At 38.9% G+C, this 24,926-nt stretch overlaps 1 protein-coding gene across 1 annotated transcript in view; it reads left to right on the forward strand.

Annotated features, from left to right (window-relative positions):
• GMDS (GDP-mannose 4,6-dehydratase) overlaps nucleotides 1–24,926 on the forward strand; it is a 407,005-nt gene that overhangs the window by 150,104 nt on the left and 231,975 nt on the right. Inside the window, exons 5-6 of the mRNA XM_063401307.1 lie at nucleotides 3,023–3,215; nucleotides 4,087–4,191. Of these exons, the coding sequence (XP_063257377.1) occupies nucleotides 3,023–3,215; nucleotides 4,087–4,191 (298 nt within the window). The remainder of the gene's footprint in view (nucleotides 1–3,022; nucleotides 3,216–4,086; nucleotides 4,192–24,926) is intronic.

Raw genomic sequence — 24,926 nt, forward strand, 5'->3', positions numbered from 1 at the left:
CTCTGTTATGTTTTCTACTCTGACTCCCTGCCATCCTTATTGGTGTAGAGGAAGACAATCTTCCTAATTCAGGCACTTCAGAAAGTTGTCATAAATTAGGCAGTTTGAAAACTCTCATCTGTAGGTATTGGCTAAGCTCTTTTTTCCCACCAGGTAAGTGTTTAATCTGTCATGAAATATGACTCGGTTTCAGCCTTTATACACCTACCTTTACAACAATATCCATGAAGTTTTTACTCTTTCAGGTAGTCGCACTCAGCTCAGTGTAATCAGAAGATTATTTGTAAAAGTAGCATCTATTGAATCTGGTTCTATATTTGGTTTCTGTAACTCAGTCCTGTTTTGTGTGTTATGCATGCATGTTCTTTTCTCTTGTACATCCCTCTTAATGAAGCCCCTGCTTTTTTGGTTTTAATTTCTTTTTTTTTTTCCTCTTCTTTTTTTTTTTTTCCTCTGGTCTTTCTGCTAGTCTTGCATAAAATAACATGTATAAGGAGAGGGGGAATTATGCTGTAAGCTGTAAGTTATCACCTTTTCCTGCTCTTCTCTCATTTATTTATAACTACTTAATTGATTTCATACAACCCTTTTAAATTTTTAACTTTGAATTAGAATCAAATTGAAATTTGGGTTGCTTTTATCTGTATTTGCAGTTTTACTGCCCCTACCTTCCACAGGGTCTCTTAACAGTCCAGAATTTTTGGTGTTGGATGCTTCAGTGGATAAAACCATTATTTAAATTTTCCTGAATGCTATTTTTGTCTAACCTACACTCCAAAATGAAATGTATTTAGTGGTCTGAGTCCTGACTCTGGTGAACAGCAGTCTGCATTACAAAACAGACACAGAACTGGTGGTTTCTGCTTGGGGACAGTCAGACCCAGTCAGCACAGTGGGGGCACAATTACCTCACACCCCAGGGAGTGTTTTCTGAAGGTGGAGACTGAGGTCATTCATCAGGCAGTAGGGAAAACCATCTCTTGTGAAACTGGTGTCTACCCCAGCCAGAGAGGGCATTTCCCAGTGCTGCTGCTGCTGCTGTGGCCTCATTGCTCCCTCTGGTTAAGAGGATTTATAATCTGGGATCTCCTAGACTACCTCAGTTAGATGTGCCATTTAATTTGTAGTGGAATGTGGAAATAATGATTTCCATTTCAGGGTGATGTTTTAAGGAGGTTATTTGTTGGAAACAACACTTTAATATAGGTAAATTCATGATTCTGGTGCCGTTATGGTGTGTTTTGTCTTTCATTGGAAAGCTGAATTATGTGATTAATGCACCGGTTTATGTTTGTTACTACATTATTGACTGTACCATCCACTCATTAAATGCTTTCCTAAGAGTTACTCTGACACTGAGGTTGAGAGACCTTAAGTGGCTGTCATCTTTGTGCCAAATGGATTAAAACAAAAAATACACAGCCCTTCTTGGTAGATCAGTGCTCAATTTCAGCTGGGTCATACCAGGTTAATAAGACAAAATATCAGGTTTCCTTTCATGTTCTTTTTAAATCTTTTGGTTAAAAAAAGAAAAAATAAGGTTTGGTTTTGTTCATATCTTTACTTATTTCAGCTCAAAATTGTGAGTGAACCTTTTTTATTTTGGAGCAGAGTAATTTAGATCATTTCATACCTGTATTAAATTAACCATAAGTGAAAATTCAAATGAATAAATTTTTTTTTTTCATCTGCTGTGTAAATAAGCCTTAAACCTCCAGTGGTTACTGAATAGGGGAAGTGGCTTAACAGGAGAAATGAATACAGGGCTATCAGTCTGAATCAGCCAGAGGGGACATAGGTAGAATAATTCTTTGGGTCAGGGCCATGAAGGAGGCTGCTCTAAAAACCCGTTCCCCTTTACTTTTTATGACATTGGCAGTATAAACAGGGAATGTTTTTTCAAAAACTGGCATAAGCAAAATCTCTGTGTATTTTGAAAAACTGACATAAGCAAAATCCCTAAGGTGGAGAAAGGATGTAGAGGAAAGGCAGAAAGTGCCACTGGCATGGGCACTGGTGGGAAAAAATTCTTCAGAGTCCAGGAACTTTGTTGGAACCTCCAAAAAACCAGCCTGTACCACCAAAAAATAAAGGTGAGCTCCATTCTGAACATGTTTTCTCCTGTCTGCAGATTGGGGTAGTCACAACACACCTCTTACTTTCAGCTTACTTTTTCTAGGTTGCTTTTTTTTTCTTGTGTAACAGCGAGGAAAAGAATTAATATATTTTTGAAATACTCTGGAAGCTTAGACTTGACCATTGATTGTGGCATAGGCCACAAGACAAGCTCATCATAAAGATTACAAATACTGGAGTGGGAAGAGAAAAAGGAATCTTGGCCCACCAGTGGGCATGATTTTTATCATACTTTGAAGAATATGTCAGCTGGAGATGTTGAGGTTTTTTGCATACATCTACCCTTTGCCGTCATGTTTCGTGTTCTCAGTAAGCTCTGTGCAAAAGCCACAGCTGTGGTACACCTCGTTCAGGTAGTGTTGGGAGCCTCATTTGATAGCAGGTATTTCTACTCTTCTCTGATGTCTGTTTAAATTGCAAAACCTTGGACCTTGTGTAAAGTTTGGCGGGGGAGGCAGGGTTTATACATGTTGGTGCTGTCATGCTCGCTGTCCCATTACTTTTTAAAAATATATTTTGGGCAATTACAACCAAATTTAAGTGTGTCAAAGAGATATTGAGCCCAAATGAGTGTTGTGGAGACTGGCAGCTGTGGAGATGAGAGAGTGCCTGATAATGTTCCCACCATGGGGAGGCTTACCCCTTACTTCACGTGGGAAAATAATCCCAGGGAACACCAGTCATTTGGTTTGGCTATTTATGGAACTACTTATTTATTCTTAGAAATCCTTTGAGGGTTCTTTTGTAAACTGAGTATCTGCTCAGTACAAAAGTGTCTAGATTGTCTGTGGCAAGTGATGTATTGCTTTGATTGGCCGTATGTGATTTTGGCATGTTCTGGTGCCCTAGTAAAATTGGTGGCTTTTTGTTTCTTTCTCTCCCCAAGATTTCTTTCGACCTAGCAGAATATACTGCTGACGTTGATGGGGTTGGCACTTTACGGCTCCTAGATGCTATTAAGACCTGTGGCCTTATCAACTCTGTGAAGTTTTACCAAGCTTCCACCAGTGAACTTTTCGGAAAGGTGCAAGAAATCCCGCAAAAGGAGACCACCCCTTTTTACCCGAGATCGCCTTACGGTGAGGAGCGCCAATGGTGTGTGTGTGTAGTGTCTGTCTGTCTGTTCTCCCTCTCATGTCTCAGGGCTGAAGTCATTCAGGTGTGAGATTAGGATGGTGATAGAGCTAAAGTGACTAGACATGTCAAGAGGCATGCCTTTATGAATTACTATATAAAAAGTATTTGCTGCCATTGCCTGGGGGTTGGAAATTAGCATCTCACTTCACAAGACCTTGTTCATTCAGCTCAGAGGGCAGGAGCTCTTGAAGAAGGGGGGGTAGGGGGACTCTTCCCTCACAAAGGGTTGTGAGGTACTGCTGAAGTGATAAGGTTTCATATTTTTTCTTGCCTAAATGAAAGACTCCCAAGAGCTCACTTCTTCCTTCGTGAACTCACATGAAATTTGAAACATTTATTAAAGCAATGGCCATGGAGGATTTTGGTGATAAAGTTTCAAATCAATTTGAGTGTTAAGGCACCAGATTTTCGCTTTTATTCCTCCGAAGTAATTTTGGTTTTGGGTTTTTTTTTAATTAACAGAGGTCGCTACAGTGAGATATTTCACACGCTCCGACCATGTTAATTATATTGTAAAAGAAAAAATGCTATGCTTGAGTGTGTATAAGAAAACAAGAAAGAAAGTCCCCTGATGTTTCCAGGCCAGTTCAGAGGATGCTCAGAATACGAATATTTTCCAATTCAGCTGCTGTTTATTGGGCTAACTTTTTTTTTAATATATAAAGTTTGGTGCATACAGGGAACTAATCAAATGCTAAAGCACTTTGCTGTTGGAATGTGGACTTCATTCTACGTGTGACAGAGACTTGTGTGTGTCTGAGCTGTGTATGAGCCAAGCATTTTTACAATAACGTTTCTAAATTATGTTTACAGGGGCAGCAAAACTGTATGCCTACTGGATTGTGGTGAACTTCAGAGAAGCCTACAATCTCTTTGCTGTGAACGGCATCCTCTTCAATCATGAGAGCCCCAGAAGAGGTTAGAAAATCCATGTGAAACTTTTTCCAACTTTGCGTTTATCTGATTGGAAAAATGGAACAATGCATCCACAGGTTTCATTTAAACTTGTCAGAATTCTGTAGGGAAGGTGTCATGGCTTGCAGCCTACTCGTGGCATTTGATGCATCCCTCCTGGCAGTCTCAGAGCTCAGGAACAGCAGCTTTCCCTTTTGGGCATTGTGTTCCATTTTGTAGCTCACGAACAGTGAAGGGAAGTTGATGTATCTAATTTTGCATCCCTCTTGATGATAAGTAAAGGCAAAAATGTGAATATGACGCATTTAAAAAGGCAGATTTTCTAAACATTTATTTGGGCAACTACATAACAGATGCAATTTCAGGTGTGACACACTCAAGATTTTAATTTGTGTATAAATGTCAAATTGAGAGGCAGAAATAATAGATGCTTTAAGTTCATAAGACTAATTAGTACAGCCTGGTATATTTTGAAAAAAATTTTGAATTATGACCCATACTATTTTACAAGATGGCTTTTAACACATGGTTTTAAAATGTCTTTCAGTTTAATCCTTAATAGCAATGCAGCTTAAATTCCACTTAATTATCCCTTTTCCGCTTGCAGTACTTTATGAACAATTAATGCTGGTATTTAGTTTGAGTAAGACTCCGTGGTTGATTAGAAGTCTCTTTTACAAAGACAGTTTTCCTCTGCCCTTTAAGTACTGTGACTGTAGAAAACACTCTAAAATTACACTTCAAATTAAGACAGAAAACTGGATTCTCAATGCAGAAGCCTTTTATTGTGGTCTGTTTCTAAATGAAAAATAAATTCAAGTTTTACAGGAATGCAATTATATAAATTATAGCCTGGCACAAAAATATAAGAATTTTAATCATATTATACTTATATAAAGAGACCATAATTTCATCTCTGCTTGAAAGGAAAAAAAATTAAAAAAAGAAGAGAAAAAGGAATCCATGTCAACAGGATTTAAATATTAATTTCAGACTTTGGGAGTCACAGCTGTGAAACCTCATCATACAGTGGGTAGGTAGCATTTACAGTAATTGGTGGTAGGAGGTGGTGTATCGCTTCACTAGAGCAAATGAAGCACAAGTTCAAAATTAAAGGAGAATCATATTCACTAGATTATTTCATTTAGAAGCCCTAATACTTTGCTCTCTGTTAAAGTCTACTGAGGTGAATTCATAGTGTGCTGTAAACTAATGTTCAAATTGCTCTGAGTTATCACTGTGCAATCACTGTGCAACTGACCATTGTAAAAAATGTGGGACTATGCAATAAAAATATTAGCTCGGCATGATTTCTAACAACCTTAAAGAGCTACAAGATGAGATGGGAATTTTATAAACACGTGTGGTGTTTCTGATGCTCTTCTGTAGAACTGCCATTTTGAAATAGGAAAAGTTCAGTACTCGTTGCTATTTTGATCCCTCTGATGTTTGTTCCTGCTTCTGCACTACTGCAATAGGATTTTCAATCTGAGGTCTCTTTTCAACACATTTGAGTCCCCAAGGAGAACTCAACTCAGTGCTTTGAAGTCTCAGGCTGTACTTTTCATTGTGTGTGCATGTGCTGGGTGCAGTTTTAGGCCCTTTATGCCACGAACAGGAATCTTGTCCTAGAAATGATTCCAGTTGGCTCTTTTTGCCTTACCAGGAGTACTTGCTATGAAAGCAGCTGTAACCACAGACCAGTGTTATCTGCATAGTGTTTTTGTGGGAAAAGGTTTGGAAAACTTCATAGATAAGAAAATGCAATAACAATAGTTTTGAGATTGCTTCTTGATAGCCATTCGTCACTGTCCTAATATTTTTGAAGATTGCAAAGGCACCTGAGGAGAAAAAGAGGATTTAACTGGAATTTGTAACTCCTATGCAAAGCTGGTGATATCCATGGAAGTTTTAAAGTGCTTTATGATTTAGCTTTTTTTTAATACTGATTTCAAAGATTGGGAATACCTAAATAAATCAATACATATTTTCTTCCAATACTATATACCACTGATTCAGTTGGTCTAGTGTTACACTGAATACATCAAATGCAACATGCCACTGATGGGATATTATTTGCATCTTGTCCACACAAAACCTAATTCCCAGGAATCAGAGAAGAGCAGAAGGTTGCAGCAGTGCCACTTGCTGAGGTGCAGAATTGATCAGTCCTGGTGCATATCTGAATTTAAAATCATACTTTTGAAAATTTCTGTAAGTTTCTTACACAAAACATATTTATGGGGAAAAACTGAAGAGACAAACTCTAGTGTTCCTTGTAGCCAGGGATCCATGAAATATGCTATCCTGGAAGGCAATGGTAAGGATGAACAGGATGCATTTCTTATACCTTGGAGCCTGCATTGTAGGCTGTGATCAAATATAGAAGTATTTGTATTTAAAGTACGGATACTCATGTTGAAAGATGGTGAATTGCAGTTGTCTGCAAAGCTGGTCACTGATGTTGAATTGAACAAACAATCCTGAAGAGCTTGCTTCATGATCTGTATTGTAAATGAGTGTTTGGGGTCGCTCAAAAAATCACCCACAAAGGTATTAGCCAAAATGGGTTTAATATGAATTTATAAAAATGTGACTTAACAAAATTTGATGTCACAGTTTACTCCATTGTTTACTACATGGATGAAACATACAAAGGAATACTGTGTTAGAATCAGTTTGGAATGATCTGCACAGAGACTAAAACCACTAAATTTTGAGGAAGACCCATTGAGTCATGAGGTTTCTAAACTCATGATGCAGCTTAGGTGCAGCTAGTTCCAGTCTTAATCTCAGACCTTTACAATGATTTATATCTAAAAATTAATTCTTTCATTCATTAGTATTAATTTAGCATGCTATCAGCAACTTACTGAGCATCTGTTGTGAATAAAGGGTCTCTCACTGTGATACCTCAGTCTCAGGTAATGAATCTCAAACCTTGAGATGAGCCCCAGATCAAGGGGAAAGGCACTGCAAAGCAGTCCACTTGCAATTTTACTTGAACTGAAACTGCACTTATCCAAAGCTTTTAGTAGAGAAGTCTCTCTGGCTGAAAGAGCAATGTTGAGAGTTTTCCTAACTCAAGGGGGAATCACTGCCACACAGCCATGCTACTTTGCAGAGAGAGCTCAAAGAAGGCTCATTTAGGCTGTCGTATTTATGGGATAAAGTGATTGGCTTGTGGTTGAATTACACATGATGGGAAAGGTATGCATGAGACCCTTTGGACTGTCAACTGTCTTTGTTCTTCATTAACTGAGTCTTGGAAAAACCACCCACTATTCATGTGTTCCAAGCATTAGTGCACCCTGGGTTAGTCTGCCCCTTTGTGGATTTCCTGGAGGAGTTCTTGGCCCAGCTACAGCTCAAGTGTTTACGTTCTTTGGGGTCTGTACCTCACTCTTGCTAGTTTGGATAAGGGGGCCGAGTGCATCTGCCCCAATCCCTCTTTATATAACGTTCTGATAATGTAGAGCTGAGGCACAGTGCACAAGCCTAGGGAAAATGAGAACTGTCTAATCTCAGGAGCTGCTTCCCTATCAAAGGAGTTCAGGAATCTGCACCTCTTCTTTCAGAATGCCAATCCTTCTTCTGAGCCTTTCCAGCTTAAACTCAGAAAGGAGCACCAGCAGTTAATCTCATGTAGCCTGTATAATAATAGGGAAGTCTGCACAGAGTTCATAAGGGTAAAGAGTGCTTAAGTCTAATATGAAAGGTTTCGTATTTCTCAAAATTACAAAGGCTTGAGAGAATTGCTGGATTTGGGAACATTTGGTTTTCTACTTTTATCTTGCTCTCTAAGAGAAAGACAGTAACAGGAGTAGTTCTAAGATGTGACACCATAGTGTAAAGCTGAGCACTTAAGTTTGCTGTGTGGGCTTCCTTTTAAGTATGATGTTTCATGATCTGACAATCAGAATGACCTTCCAAAAACACCACTGACAAATTCTAGATTGGCTGAACCCACTGCCTGAGTCTTATATCTTAATTTGGGAATAGTACAGCATTATTAAATTTCAGAAGTACTTGGGTCTACACTCAAGATATACATGTGTATGTAACAGCAGAAAATATTATCTAAAATTTCATATGAAGTAAAATTAGTGGCTATGTTAGACTAATCTTAATAAAATATACATCTACTTTGAGCCTCTCTGTAGTACTTTCCTTTCTATTATTTTCTTTATATAATACTTACTCCCTCTCTCACTTGATTTTCCTTTCATTTCACTTAGTCACTTTTGCAGTTTTGTACGATGAAATAGTCACTTTTTGACCAGTACATGCTTTTTAGCTCACATAAATCAACACAGCTGCACTGAAGTGAGTAGGGTCGTGATGATTTATGCCAGCTGAGGGTCTGGCATAGTACTTCCAGTAATAGTCTGGTAATGCAAGATAAGCATGACTTGCTTCCTTTGGGGAAAAGGTCTGTATTAGCAGTATACTTTGCTAAAGCTAATTTCTTCAGTTACTTTTGTCCATTTTATCCAGGTATAGCTCAAGAGTTTCCTGATTTATGGTCATGCCAAGGTGAATGGAATCTCCCATTTCTGGAGCTTATTTATTGTCTGAGTATGACATGAGCTGAAAAGCAATATGCTCTACAGTAGCTACACTCAGTCCCTGTATTCAAAAATGAACAAACAAAAGAAAACCTAAAAAACTTTTCCAGAATAATTTTTTCCCCCCCTCCCCTTTAAAATGGTGTTATGGGACACCGAATGGAGGAGGTGGTGGCTATCAGGCTGTTGGTAGTAGTTGAACATGTCCTCCAGTATTACCAGTGTGGAAATATTTGCCCTATAGCAATACTGGAAGATATTTCTGTTCAGTGAGATGACGGTTTTGACCGTGGAAGAGTGAGGCAATTAGCAGGTCTAGTTTTCAGGAAAGCTGGGGCTTGATCCAAACCTTTTTTACTTCATTGGAAAGATTCCTGTTCTTTTGTTGGCCTCTGGATCTGACTAATACCTCCTTTTCTGAGTGGGAAAGCAAACTGCTTGTTGACAGCATCATTTGTTTTGTCCCAGACAAGCCCTTACTGTTGTCTCTCTTCAGTTCTGTATAAGAAGTTGTCTCAGGTTTACAAGATGTGCCTTTGGATGTCTGAGATAACTTTCTGATTTGGTTAACCACTTCATTGCTTGCCTCATCTGATCTTAATCTGCCAAGATGTACAAACATGTACAGCATGTTTCCTGACACAATGCAACAAAAGTTTTGTTTGGTTTTTGTTGGGTTTTTTTCCCCCCTAAGTAATACTTTGCTTCCACACATGACATCATTGTGTAGATCATTCAGTAGGGAATTTTTGTGTGTTTGATACCAACTCTGGTAAAGTAGTCATCAGACCATTGCTGTATAGCCAGAGGGAAAGGATACAACTGCTCATTTTTGTGATCTCTTTCAGCCAGGGTGGAAATGGCTAGGTATTAGATTGCAGGCTGAATGTTGTCAAAGTACATGTAGGAAGATTAAAATGAAAAGAAATCATATCTTAAATAGAGTGGGGAGTGTTCTTTGCATTTGTTGTGCATCTGGGTCTCAGGTTTGCCAGGGAGAAGGAGGGTAAGTGTTTCCCCTACTCACTGTAAATGTGTCTGTGTGGTTTTATTTTTTGTTGTTACTTTTTTTTAATCAGCTTTTAATATCCCTTTTGCCTCTATTTCATAGAGAAGGCAGAAGCAGATGGTGACATCTGCTACTGACTTTCACAAGAAATCTGTGCAATTCCTACGGTAGCAGCTGCTCTTCTGCATCTACTGTATAGAGATGTTGTCCATATCCACCAGATTTCCCTTTCTCATCTCTGTGGCTGGAGACTAATTGCTAATCTTTTAAAACTACTTTCAGTGCAAGAGAAGCTTGGTCAACTTAGTACCACTGGAAATACTAAGGGCTTTTCTTGGTGCTTTTTTGATAAGTTGAGGCCTGTGAAAGACATAAGTGTGTAAACTTTTCAGTGCAAAGCTGCATCTCCTTCATTTAAAGCAAAATTTCCAGACCCATGAGTGTATCCGAGTAGAAAAAGTCAGCAAAGTGTTGCTTGTGACTCTCCTGCTCCTCTGGGTGAGAAGTGTGCAGGCTGGCTGCTGTCATCAGGAATCGTCTGCCTTGCACGTCGAAAACTCGATGGCAAGGTACCATGGCCAATGTAAAAGGACTTACTCAGACATTTATGTGCTATGGAGCAGCCAAGATCGTTTCATGGTTTTTAGTTTGCGTGTTTCAACAGAGAAAGCATGCAGTGTCCTGGAGACATGCATTCTTACTGCCTTTTTCTCCCTGCTGCGAGACTGATCCTGCTCAGTGATCCATGCAGGTGTTCCCTTATCTGCACATGCAGTCAGACATCACTAGGGATAAGTGTGGGCACTAGGGCCTACTTGCACAAATGGATTTGCAGCAATATTTACTGTTAGAAAAGAAAATTGCTGGTAATACCTTTCCTCTGTTTTACCTGAGTACATGTGCTTTCCCCTTGAAAAAGGTCTGGGATTACAAGATAAGTAAATTCAGTTAATTTTGATGTTGAACCTGCTGCTGACCAATTAATACCGATCAGAGCACATCAAAATATGTGATATTTTTGTCTGGTTCTTATGTTCCTAGTAAGCCATATTAACCCTTGTATTTCTAGTGCCACTTTCCTAGTGCTACCCAACACAAAGATATGAAGGTAGTGCAACCACACCTAAATATGACTGGGCTTCCCTTCATTAAATTGTGTTTTAAAAGCAGTACCAGACATCTGAAATAAGAACTGGAGGGTAAAACCATTTCTGCATGCCTTTAGTTTTGGGCATCCAGGAAATCCAGGTCAGTGCTGTGGAACTTGTCACATGGGGAATGAAATAACCATGTACGTGGACTGAATCAAGATATAAAAAGATATTTTTCTAAAATTACTAACTGATGAAGTAAGATACTGTGTTGAACAGTTAGACTACTGAGATCTTTTTGATTCATTCTTTGCAACAAAGTTTGTGGTAATCATTATCACCCCTTTTATTTATTTTTCCTTTTCAATCTCAAAGTAGCCCTGATTCTTCACTCTTCTATCTGATATACTTTTCTAGGGTCTATTACCGGTTTATCTAAGTAGTTATGGATGTAGCTTGTACTAAAAAAAAGTAATTTCTTGCCTGTGGGTTTAGATTTTTTTGGAACAGCTGCATTCACAACTCAGATCTCTCCTTGAGCAAATTATTATCTTATCAGAAGCATCTATTTGTCATTAAATCATATTCTCTCTTGTGGCTTATACTGTGTTGAGAAGAAAGTAGATTACAAGTTTTGCTATCTTCCATGATTGATTTCAACTTTTTTTTAAATTAAAAAAAAAAAAGGCAGAGTATCCCCTTACAAAATGACAAAAGTATTAAATTTAGAAAACTTTACCAAGTAATTCTTAACATTTCTCAAGTTACATTAACATATATCAGTGTTACTTTCTCAAACGAAAACTTGCAGACTTTTTTTCTCTAAATATCAAGTGAAAACTTTGAACGAAAGTGCTATGAAATGTATGAAAGTCAGAAATAGGAAATGGAGGGGCAGAATATGTACCTCACCTGTTGTGTTCTTATGCCTTCATTAATACACAAACTTGTAGCAGGATTTTGAGAAATAATGTGTTTTATGTGCCTATTTCTCCATTTTTTCCTTTTGTTACATTTATTTTTCCCCAGGCAAAGCACAATGGAAAATTTATGCTGTTCTTGGGTAAGCGTAAGTGAGAACCTGAAGTGAAATACAAGCAAAAACTGTGAGATTTACACCTTGCATTTTACAAACTAGCTTAAAGTGAACATGGAGTTTGCAGAAGGTCAGAGGAACAGAACTGGTTTCAGCCAGAAGTCCATTTAGCTGACTTATCCCATTGCTGGAAATTGAGCGGAGAGTATTTGAGACAGTATAGAAACAGTGTGGTCAACTCAGACCCCAGCAGCTGATGGGTAAGCTGAAAGATGCCTGAAAGATGCACCCCTGTCCACTGCCTGCCCATTCCAGGGCTCTGTGGGAATGCATTCCAAGCTGCTGCATGTGAGATCCTCTCTGAAGGAGACCACTTTATCTGGGGAACAACACCTCCTTTGAATGCATGGTTAAGTCATAGTTCAGAGGTACCTAGAGCCTAGGACAAGAGAGCATACTGCAGGATACAGTTTTCCCAGCTGTGGGGACTCAGCCACAGCCAATCTGTTCTGTATTTCTTGCTGTTTTCAAGAAATTCCTTGAGCCATTTTTGCTTGCAGTTGCATCTACATGATTATTTTATTCTGTTGTGCTTCATTAAATAACACTGTATTCTGAAATAGAGGCAAGAAAGGAAAAAAAATCACAAAAAGAGCAAAGGTCCCATCATTATTGCAAGAGATGTAGCATAAATGAATCTGTCTTACATTGCTGATATTCTGTAAGCAATTAATATTTAGTATTTTTATATTAATTGTTGCCTTCTGAAGACTTCTGAAGACCTTACTTCTTAATATGTCTTACTGTCTTACTATGTTAAAAATTCTGTCAAATATATACATTTTTTGTGTGACATATCAGTGTACTGCTTTGTCTTCTTCCTGCTGTGTAATCCAACATCAGTGTTCCCTGAGACTATGATGTAAAAACCATTAGAAATTGCTTACAGCTCAGCTTCAGAGTCCTGGCTATCCCTGCAAAAATGTTAAGTATGTGACTCTGTAGGCCTCAATCCACAACCTTCAAACTTTGGGCATCATCTACCAGGTGCAGAAACTTGAAATGACTTGCTGGTCATACTCACAGCTTGTAGGCATGGAGTGACTGGCCCATCTTAGCATCTGAAACATTTTCTCATCAGTGTGCATTCTGTTTTCCCTAAAATAGCTCTCTGAAATCTTGACAATTCCCTCTACTTAGTCGTGTATAATTTAAAAAAAAATAAAATACAAATAAATCTGTTGAAAGTGCATGTTGTTTCAGAAAAGTTATTTGAAATCAACCCACTAAGGCATTTCAGATACAGGAGACTGAACAGGAGAGACTAATTGACAACAAACCAGTTTCACCATTAGTGGCTGAAACAACACTGCAGAGGGAAATGTCAACAGATTATTCCTCAACAAAGTTAGCAGGATTTATTAAAAGCAAATAAGTGAGAAGTGCAATGTCATTCAATGTCACCTCTGATAAGATTCATCATGCAGTAGGATTTTATAGCAATTGTAGGAAGGTAGGCTTCTTTATCTGAGAAAAGATCAGTACATTTGGTCAGAGCTTTGTTTGAACTTAGGAACAGTTTACTTTCTCTGTCTTGATTTCACAAAGTGTTTCACTCACATTTCCTAGAAATGTGTTTAAAAATAAGCACAACCACGTGGACAAACATTGCATGTGTAGGTAGTTTGATTTCAGACCATTTACATGCATTATGTACTTTCTGGTGATGCACAAATTTATTACATTTATAAGCATATCCTGTTTTCACTGAAATAGCTCAAAATCCCAACAGCTGGCAGACTGCTGATTTTTGCCAGTTTTATTCATCTAATTGCAGGTATTTTTGAACAGATTTTAACCTCTGTTCCAGGGAGTTATAGCAGTGTATATACTGTCATCTACATGTGTTTCCCACACTGTTGATGTCTGCACACCTTGCCAAACCTTGTTAAAATATTTCCTTTTCAAGGATTTGCCTTTCTTAGACTCTTAAAATTTAATTATGTTCTACTTAATTGTTAGGCAATGATTGGCAAATGAAAGCTATGGCCCAAAGCATTGTAATAAAACCAGATACCTGATGCTATTTAGATGTTGCAATAACAGTTGCATATTTTGATCTCTATTGTATCTCACCCCTACAGAATGATAACTGTTAAGACAGAGACTTAGCAGGTTTCCCATGAAACCCTTCAGGGTAGCTCTTTGGTACAGGAAAACAAATCAAACCCAAGCCAGGAAAGAGAACACAGTATCATGTTTTCTCTACTTTCTCTAAATTTTTTGCCCTGAGACACGTGAGTTTGAGAGCCACTGCTATAGAAATGTTGTAGGAATACTGATGGATTTTGGTTTTTTTAAGTCAAGTCCTCAATTTCATTATATTATATGTGAATAGACTTCTAAGTAGTAAAGAATTATCCAGTAAAACAACTCAGGCCTTCAGTTTACATCTTTTATTTTTCCCTCATTTATATTACAATCCTTATATTAAAAGAGATTTAAGGTGTTTATTTATTGAATTGAATTCATCAATAGATGGATTGAGAATACTTGTCAAAACTTTACAAATTCCAATAGTAATCCCAGGTGCAGGCAATGCGAATCTGCAAAAATCTAGAGCTCATTTAGGAATTAAGACAAATCCAGAAGACATGAGAAAAACATCAGTAACACTCAGAAATATTTTACGTTCCATTTCCTTTTTAAAAATTTTGAAACAGTTGCTTTTTTAAGTTCTAAATGTTATTTGTGCTTTCCTGCTGACACCTTTCTCTTCTCAGCCCCACCTCATGCCCATATTCTGAGTCATTGGTAGGCATGTGTGCATCCATTAGGGATACTTGTGTCGTACACTGTGTGCTCTCACACTGAGTTTCTATTTGCTGCAGACTGTAAAAATAACCACCAAGATCTTTTGTTACCATTACTGCACTGCTTCAAGATAAACGGAGACACTGTGCACTTCCCGAGGTCAGGGAGTTCTTCAACTTCCCAAATTTTATCTAATTCTTGAAAACTGAGTAAATTGGAAATTATCCATGGTCTTAAAAACTTTGTTAGCTTGGGATGGCACCAGTATTGCACTTCATTTTAAACATTTATACTGACATGCCATTGAATGCAAAGTCAAACCTGTGACCAGAACAAGCAAATACTTCTTTTTTATTACCCTGCTGTTTGTTTTCAAAAATATTGCATGTATCTGCCACTGAAAATCAGGCCAGTAGTTGCTAATATCCACATGTGGTTTTTAGCTGAGATGTATCTTTCTCTTCTCAAGTCCTGACCCTTTCGGGAAAGTGGGGGAATGGGATGGACTGGTGCTAGTAAGTGTGACTTGTGCTCATGCTCTAGAGGGGTAAAACATCTGTGACTCGTGTGTTATGGACAAATCTCTCCCCTTTGGCCTAAAACTAGATAGGACATGGGCTTCTCCTTTTCTGAATAGCTGCTCTGTGCCCTGAGCCATAACCTGTCCCAGATGTGCTACAGCTTCCAGGTAGTGATTTGAACAATCTGAATCTGAGATTTGCACAAAAATAAGTTTAAAACAAGAGTGCAGCACATATACAACTATTTTATTTTTAGTGTATTTCACGGTCCCTGCAGATCTTGCAATATTTACAAAAAACTGGGCAAGACTGGTGTAACACTAAGGCTGGGTGCTTGAAAGCTTGACTTCATGTGGCAGCAGTAGGCAAATGCTACCTTTGCTGCCTAGTTCTGGAAGTACTGGTGTTACTAAAGAATTGGCAACAGTTTTTTGTTGTGCTGGTGAATCCAAGGTCTACTGCCAAAATGGTGTCAGGAAAGTGTAAGCCAGTGAATAACAGGTCATTATTAAATTTTTGCTATGTCTCATGATGATGCTTTTCTCAAGAAAAGCATCATAATCTTACACTGCACTTAAAGAAGCTCTTTGTTTTGAAATCATGGGATGAAGCAATTCTGGGTTTGATTTCATTAGTGTGCTGCAGTTATTGCACAACTCTGGTCTACTTGCAAGTCAGTTAAGTGTCTCCTGTCACTTTGGTTCTGCAGGTTCGTTGTGGGTTTGGTGGTGTGGTGATATCATCTGGTTTACCATCACATTTACAGACAGTGATAACCTGGCATCAACACCCATGAAGAAACCCACAGAGTCATCAGGGAATGTTCATTCATTTTTTCCAAAATTATGTATGTGTGTGTGAGTGTGTGGATGATGCTTGAAAATGGTTGCCTGTACGTGAAAGTCTGATGAAGAAATCTGTGGGTTCAGTAAAATTCTCTGTAAAAGAATAAATCAAAAGTTTCCTAACTGATAATGTACATGAGGGTTCAGTCAAACTTAATGTTGTTTCTACTGGTTAAAATCAGATAATTAAATATTTAATACAAAAGACTTGGTATTCAGTAAACTGAATAAAATCTGAGACGTTTAATGCTTTTTAAAATATGCTTTTTCTTGAGACTGCTGAAATACAAAAAGTTAGAACATTAATCCTCAATGGATTAATAGAAATGCCTCTTATTTTTCTGTAGCCTGTCAGGAAAGAAATACTTATGCAGCTACATGATGAAGTAAGTTATTTTTTAATAAAACCTCAGTTGCCTTATCTGCTGTTCAAACCTGCTGTTTAGTGACAAGACCATTCAGATTTTTCAAAGCCCTGGGAGTCTTACATATTTTGAAGATGCCTCACAGAGAGCTTTCAAGACATAAACATAATATTAATAGTTTCAAGAGGGCCTTATAATTCTCTACTTCTAAAGCAGAACTTCCCAGCTGTATACTGATGTAGATGGCAGCTATCTCAAAATATTAACTTAGCCTCATTTCCATTTTACTCTATGATAATGTTTGTGGGAGACACTGCTAAGATTAACATAATTAATTTTAAAAATGAGATAAAAATCATGTTTTCTGTACACAATTGTGTTTGCTGGACTTGTGGTGCTTGAAAAATACCAATAACTAAAAAAACCCCAAGTAAAACAGCAGGAAAATTGTTTGGTTTGGATCTGGTTTTTCTTTTGACTCTGACAAGTCTGTTCAGTTTGGCCCGACCAATCATTTTTTATCTGCCTTGGTATTTCTGAATTAGTTCAAGCTGAAAATTTTTTAAATATAAATATAGGGGGCTAGGGAACTTCCTCTGAAAATTCTCTGTTAATTATTCTGATCCAATAATCAGATATTTTCTTCTTGGTTCAGTTCTGCATTAGGGTAAACAAAGAATTTGGTTCAGGTAACAGCTGTGGTTCAGTTACCATTTTATGTGGAAATAATCTGTATTAATTTGGTATTGGGCTGAAGCAGTTTGGAGACAGATTCTGTTTGTGTCTAGATCTGCATGGCTCTATGTCTTTGAGGAGATCAAGGAAACATGGGTTAAAAAGAAATAAAGGGGAATGATATAAAATCTAAATTTTGAATCTGCATTTTTAAAATCAAACATATAAAATGGATAAAGAGAGTACTTTGTCTTGAATCAAATACTGTTTACTGAATTCCATGAAAATCTTAAGAATAACTTAAAAAATTAACTTTATTTTCATAAGCCAATATGTCTATAGCCCTGGCTACTTTTAAATTCCTCAGAAAATGGGGTTTTTGTGTTTAAGTTTATTATTTCTGTATAATTGCTCATAATTTGAATGGTTTTCTTTTTCAGGAACTTGTTTCAGGTTCTCTTTTAAATCAAAAGAGAGATTAGAGGACGCTAGTGGTTTCTTTACCAACTTCTTCTAGGCTGTGCGGAATAATTACTAAGAAGCAGGGTTTTTTCTGATGTGCTAAATTGTAGCTATTTTAAAAGAAACCAATGGGTTGAGTGTTTAAAGATTTAATCTAATTTTACCCGTATGTACTTTTAAGGTGTAGATTGGTATTGATTGATGTGTCAGAGCTCAGCTGCATTGGGCATCTGCGCAGTTGTGACGCTCAGCAGCTCAAGAGATGGTGTTACAGATTTTATTCCATTCCATTTCCAGAATGGTGCCGTGGCTGCTGCTAGTGCTGTGCATGGACACAAGAAGAGCAAAAAATAGAGTGGGCAGAACCGTGCTACAGAAAGGACACACTGCCAAAGGACATGACACCCTCTTTGTTAGAAAGGCCTTTCTGAAACCCTACCTGAACACCAGTCCTGCATGTTGGTTCACTTCTCTGTCCTTCGGCTCGGTTCTGCTTGTTCGTGACTCTGTGGGCTTTAACATATCTGTCTCTGATGAGCAAAGTCCCTGCTTTTTCAGTGGACTTGGAAAAAACTTCATGAGAATATTGCTTACCCTGGGCTTATTATTTCTTTAGGTTACTTCCATAGGAGACGAGGTTAAACCTATTGTTGTTGACTTGCAAGTCACATGACATAAGGCATATGTGCAGCTGCTTAAATTTGGATTAAAATAGCCCTGGAAAAGATGGGGGCTCCCTCTCAGATGAAATAACATGTATGTCCAATAAAATCATAAATAAGCTGTTGGGGGTTTTTTAGTAGATCTATCTCTCATCATAATAATTACCAAAGTGTTTACTCACAGGTGCAAAATACTTACAGAGTCTCCTTAATCTCCAATTATTGTTGCCCTCTCATCTTGACCTCTCTTGAAGTGTTTTATAAACAATTTAAAGAATAAATGAAGTATTAGAAACAGTTATTATAGAGCAGGCAAAGTTATTTGCTTTCTTTGAGTGAAGGGATATAATTTATAAAGGATTGATTACACTCATCTGTTTTCTGGGTAGCCTGTAAGTTTACTTTACCATGGCAAGGCAGAATAACAGAGAAATTGTGTCATGGGAGCCAAGTAAGATATTGTAGCAGTAGGAAATCCAATTGCCTTGTTTTACAGCCATTTGTCTCGTCCGTTGTTTCTGTCAAATGATCATTTGAATCAAAAGCATTTAAAGAGATTTTCTTCCTCTGCAGTAATGAGAACAACAGAGACCTTTATGCTGCAGGACATTCCTACTAGGTCTTTCCTCCTCTAACATGGCTACCTGCCAGTCCTTGTTATTGTTGAAAGTTGCTTCATTTAGTACATTTTATAAAGTGTCTCTGCCCAGCGTCGTGGCTGTCACTGAGGTTATGAGTCAAGAAGGAGAGTGGGAGCGGGAGCTCTGATTCAGCAGGGCTTAGCAGCAGAGAAGTTAAAACTGAGAATGTTACTGGGCAGCTTATTACTGCAAACCTACTCTTTTTCAAGATATGTGTTTGAATCAAAAGAAAAACACAGTGGAAAGCATGTTTTTGATCTCTTTGCCTTACTCATTTTACCACATTGCTCCTGTCTTGCTTGCTAATAGGAGGTTGGTGTTGAGGTTCTTTTACTCCAACTCTCAGAAAGAAGGGCCCTGTCATGGAGGGAACAGCCTAAGGGTTTCAGAAGCTCCCTCTGTAAGTCTGCAAGCCATTCCCACCTCTGCTGTGCACTTCTGTCAAGCAGGGATCAAATGAGATGTGAGGATCCGGGAATCATCAAAACAACAGAGTCTGTTGGCTCCAGCACAGCTGGAACTGGGGGAAAGATGCCTGCTCCTCTTTTTACATGGCTTTTTTCTGTCTCTTTCCTGATCTCCCTGTGAGGCAGACAGAGTGGAAGCAGTAGAGCAGCAGGGAGGAAGAAAGGGTGACAGTGATTGTCTATTCCACATCAGGGGACAATTTTGTAGTGTCCCTTTGCAATTAGAAGAACATTTGTCAACTCTGATGTCTGCCAAACCATACTTCTGCAGCCCCTGGAGAAGCTTATCTTATCAAAGTGCCTTTTATTTTCCTCAACAGATAGAAGATATTGTCATGTCCAAGATCAGTATTTGAGTGAAGAAAAAGGGCAGGATGTTGTTGTAGACACATGTATAGAATCATGTCTTTATTTCTAGTACTTGTGGCAGAAGCAGGGAGGATGAGAGATACATTAATAACAGGTGGTTGTTGTCAGCATGATAAGACTCAAAAATCCTGCAGTAATTTCCTTGCAGGTCCAACACCCTTAAAAGAATACCTTAGCAGTTCTAAGACACTTCTGAAATATTCCTTAGCTTTTGGAGTCATCATTTGGAAAGTCAGTAGTAGGTCTGTGTGTACGCATTTGTTATTTAATCAAATATCAAATGGACGGGTTGGGGGCCCTTATGCAGAAGAGCGTGGTCAGAGGAAATCAGAGTTGGAGAGCTGATCCTTCGCCTGCTGCATCTGGAGCCTAGTGGGGGTGCTCTGGGGAACGAATGTAGATTTGGCTTTGGCTCAAGGGAGGTCCCCTGTCATGAGATGACATATGAAGGTTATGCATATAAGTACCATACCCTTGCACTCCCATACTGTGCAGCATTTCACAGCCAAGAGAAAAACAGACTGTGGCTGTTTTAAAATAACAGCTATTTTTTTTTTCTTTGTTTATCTCTGTTTGCTGGGCTGTTAGGGTCCTTTTGTTCACTCCTGCCCTGAGTTGTCTCCCAGGTCAGTGAGTCCTGTACATTGGGTATGATACATTCTGCCAGGTATCACTTGTACCTGAAATGCTGGGCACTGTGGACTTTCTTTTAAAACTCTCATGAGTAATTGCCAAAAGGTCGTAGCTACAGTGTCCCAAACAAATGCACGTTATGAATGGTCCTCTTTTTTAGCCTACTTTTCCTTTAAACATGCCTGTTGGGTTTTGAGTACCTGCAGTTAAATGGTGTTGCTTTTGGCAGGGCTTGGTGAGCAAATGAGGCATAATCTCTCTGATCTCAGTAGTCTGGTCAGTCAGCCATGACATTCTCAGTGTCTTTTCTTTCTACACCCTGTCTGAACAGAGCCATAGCCCAGGCAGCTCTCAGTGGGGTTGCCAAAGATTACCATGTGCAGTGGAGCAGCAGATGGCAGGACAGTGGAAAATATGCAGTCCCAATCCCTGGGTTCACGTGGGGTTCAGGGTTAAATTTCAGTGATTTCCCTCTCTGCTCTTCAAGCCTGTCAATAAACTGCCCTATGAGAGATGAACTCTTTAGTGTGCTTTGGGAAACTAGAGTTCAGTTTTGTCCCGTTTTGGAAGCGTGTTCTAGATTGAAGCACAAAATTTCAGTGTTCTGTGGGTAGAGCCGTTTGAGTCTTCCTCACCTTAGTGTGGGCATAAAAAATGAGGTAGATATGAATACGTCCTGAAAACTATGAAAGGAGGGTAAAAGGAGCTTTGCAAATTTGACTGGCTCATAAATTGTGTAATGACTGAATAAGGAGTGCCTCCACAAACTTAAACTTGTGCCTAGTATATTTGTGTTTTGATAAAGCCCATGTTTGCACTTTTGGGTTCTCTCCCCACAGGCTTCCTCTTCCTTGTTCCTTACATGGGATGAAGAGTTCTCACTGGAATGACTAGGTGTTCAATCTTGGGGTGGGGGAAGATGGAATGGTGGGCAGAGAACAAGAAAAGCATTCTTTTACAGCAGATTTATTTACTCTGTTGAGTGATTTCAGCCCTTTTTGACTCTTCCAGGGCACTTGTCTCATTGTTTCACAAATATCAAGAGACTTTACTTTCTCAAATTCTTTTAAAATTTTGGCATTTTACCTTCCTTTAGCAGGGGAGGGGGGTGGTGAGTAAATTAAGGCATGAAAAACTAAAAAAAATGTCTACATTGCTTGATTGATTAGTTCATGTTTAGAATAAAACTCTCATCTGTTTCCACCTTGAGCCTTGATAACAAACACATAGAGGAAAATGTGTCAGTGACTAAATGAGAACCTGAATTTAAGTGTCTTTCTGAGCACCCTTTCAGAATTGCACAAGAACCAGGCTTTTGTTCATTTTCCTGTCACAGCATTGGTCAGACTGAACTGTGAATTTGTCATTTCTTTCTCTGAAGTTCTTTACCTTTGGGTAGCTTCAGGCTCCATAGGACCCTTGCCTACTTCATTTCTCTCAAGACAGCAATTTTTACTCTCAGAGCAAGTCTGTTCTCTGGACAAGGGGCTAGCCTATTAGGAAAAAGATTACAGTATACTTTCTAGAGATGTTCTGTGAAACTGTGTCATTGTGCACTCAGGAACAGGACTGAAACATGTAATCCTAACTTTTGGTGCTAAAATTTATGGCCTTGCCCTGAGTATGTACAGAGCATGTGCACGTGCATGTGTGTTTTTCTGTGCTGCATGCACAGCTACCTACAGGGATATTAAAATGATGTGAAAGGTCCCACTAAAAATACAAAGCCAGGAAATTCAGAATTGGGCTAACTTTCTGTCCTGGTTTCACCCCATTGTGTTCCAGTATTGTAGACATCCCAGAACAGCAGGTGATCTGACTGCCTCTTGTGTTCCTAGAGGAAGTATAAACTAACTTAAATGGGAAATATCACAAAAACAGGATAACAATGAATTTCAGGAGTCCACAAAGGAAGACGTGTTCTTAAAAATACTGTTATTAAAACAGTAGTGAGCATGACAAACTGAATGGTGGTAAATGGATGTATTATATAGACACTCTGGGTTTTTTGCCATTGAATCACTTTCCAAATGTTTTGTTTCATATTTTCTTGTGCAAAACTTTTGTGGTGATTGGACATGTTAATGGTGGTATGTTTAAGTTTGGCCTCTTCTTTGTAAATTTAAGCAATCTGACTTCAGCGGAACCGCACCAATTTATCTTGCCAGAAAGCCGAGTTCTCTGTGTTTATAGCCGCGTATTTATTTTTATTGTTAATTACACTAGAGAAACTCTATTCCCATAGAGAAAGAATTCAGGAGTGGGATTCAGTTTCAGTGGCAACATTAGTAAGAAAGAATACTCATTGAAATGTCTGTACATTTCAAAAAGCTGTTAGAATTTTACTCAATGATTGCGTTCAAAATATTTTCTCACTAAATAAGGGTCCATTTCTTTTTTCGGTGCCTTGTTTGTTTTAGAGTGAAAATTAGCAACGTGCCCACGCTTTGTCCCAGAGGGGAGTTTGCTTTCAGCAATGGTTTTTGTGCAACCTCCTGACATACCCTTTCTGCCTGTGGGAGAGTTGCCGCTCTGTCTGGTGGCATTTCCAGTTTGGAGCTTGGGTGTGGAAGCAGCAGCACCCTTGCTTAACTTCAGGGTCCTCTGAGAGTGATCACATCCTGCACTGCACTAAGGACACAGCTTTCATGGCAAGTTTAAGCAACCAGCACTAACAACAGCTAGGTGAAATAATGTTTTTATTTGCTTTCTGAATAGAGGAGGTCAACGCAGCTAGACCAAACATGGCCAAGTCCTTTGGACCAGAAGGGACATGCTGTCTTTGTTGGCTTGCTGGTCTTCCTGGTGTACTGTCATCATGTCTCTGCCTTTTCACCCCATTCTCTTCTTAAACTCTTAGGGCTTGGGGACTTTCTTTAGGGTTGAGTTCCCCATGCTCCTGCTCCACACAATCAATTGAAGCTTTTTTTTAACAGGTGTCTGTTGTTAAAATACTACGTTTCAGGGTTGTTACTTGGGTTTTTATCCAAAATAATGACTTCCACGGTTGTCCTGCTCAATCTTCAGCTGAACCACTTGTCCCTGTGCAGAAGCAGAGCCTGAGAAATGGGGACAGCAGGGACAGGGAGAGTAGGCTGAGAGCACCGTGAGCTGATCTCATACTTTGGGTTGCACACCAGCTTGACTGCATGCCACAGCACACACTGAGGAGATTATTTTTTGGCTCTTAATGTCTGAGCCAGGTGTTTACTTGATTAGTCTGTTATGAGTCTGAAAGTGTGTCTGTAGCTGGAGGATTTCATCTTTGTACTTGTAACTGTAGAACTTTGCAAGTGATAATCTGTACATTGACTTGTTGCGATCATCAGTGGTGTTGGAGATGTATTTCTTACCACATCCTAGCTGAGAATGGAACTATTCATAACATGGAAAATAAAAGGAGATGTAGCACCTTGCATTTTATGTACCTTGTACTAGAAAAAAATGTAATTTTTTCCTCCTGTATTTGCAGAAGCTGAGATTTCTTTTTTTTCCTTCCTCCTTCCAGTTCTTGTTGGCCCTCACCTTGTTACTTCTTGATGAGCTTTTTCCCCCTCAGCTGTTTCCAGCTCCCTGAAAAAACTGATTCAGCTGTGTTTCAGGATCCCCTCTTGGTGATTCCAGGACTTCTGTAGCAAGTGGTGGTTTAGAAAAATCTAAACACCTTTGCCAAAGGATGTATTGAGGGCCTAAAGGGTGCCTTGAGGACTACCACTGTCACAAAGCTAACCAGAAGAAAATCCTAGGAGAAAAACGGTTGAGCAACAGAGCTCCAAAGGGAGACACGTGGATTAGGAACATCTTGAGTTATGCTGTATAAGTGTCAAACCCGTCTAGCACTGTTTTATTAGTTTGTGTGGGAGGCAAAGTTTCAAATAAGACTGTTTCTCTCGCTCCAAGAAAATACATCAGCACTGACTCAGCAAATTTGCCACTGTGACTGGTTTCCAGGCTAGCTCTTGTTACAGTCTTTAACCTACAGTGAAAGTGAAGGAAAATTCTTTTTCCCCCTGACTTGAAGTGAAATGATACGTTTTATACTTAAGAAATTTGCACGTTAAAAGTTAGCACGAGTATGGGTGCAGAGAAAGTCACCGAAAACCAGTGCAAAACTTTGTTTATATCATGACCCACCTCAAACTGATGTCCCAGCCACCTGGAGAGGCTGAGAGACCAACCAGATTTAGTCTCCCAGAGGTCAGAAGGTCCAAGAAACTGTATTAGTCAGTCATGTGTCACCAGGTAAGATTAAAAGCCTTGCCTGCTTCATCTCAAGAGAGTGCGAGGGTAAAGGCTGAACGTCTCAGCTTGAACCATCAAACATCAATGTTTTTGATGTGCTACTGGTTGCTGAGAGGATGGAGGAGGGGAAAGACAGGGAGAAAAGGGAAGGGGTGTTAAATCTAAGAGCACAGATGTCTGAACTGTGATAGCCATTAAGCAAGGGAAGTTAAAATCAGGGGATATTGTGCAAGTTGCCTAAAACTGCAGGATAATTCCATTTGGTACAAGTGCTGGATTTTCCTTTTGGTTGCACAGAGTTCTAGCTTCTGTGCTTCTATTGTAGCATCAATTAAGCA

The sequence above is a fragment of the Prinia subflava genome, chromosome 1, assembly GCF_021018805.1.
Source record: "Prinia subflava isolate CZ2003 ecotype Zambia chromosome 1, Cam_Psub_1.2, whole genome shotgun sequence".
NCBI classification, from domain to species: domain Eukaryota; kingdom Metazoa; phylum Chordata; class Aves; order Passeriformes; family Cisticolidae; genus Prinia; species Prinia subflava.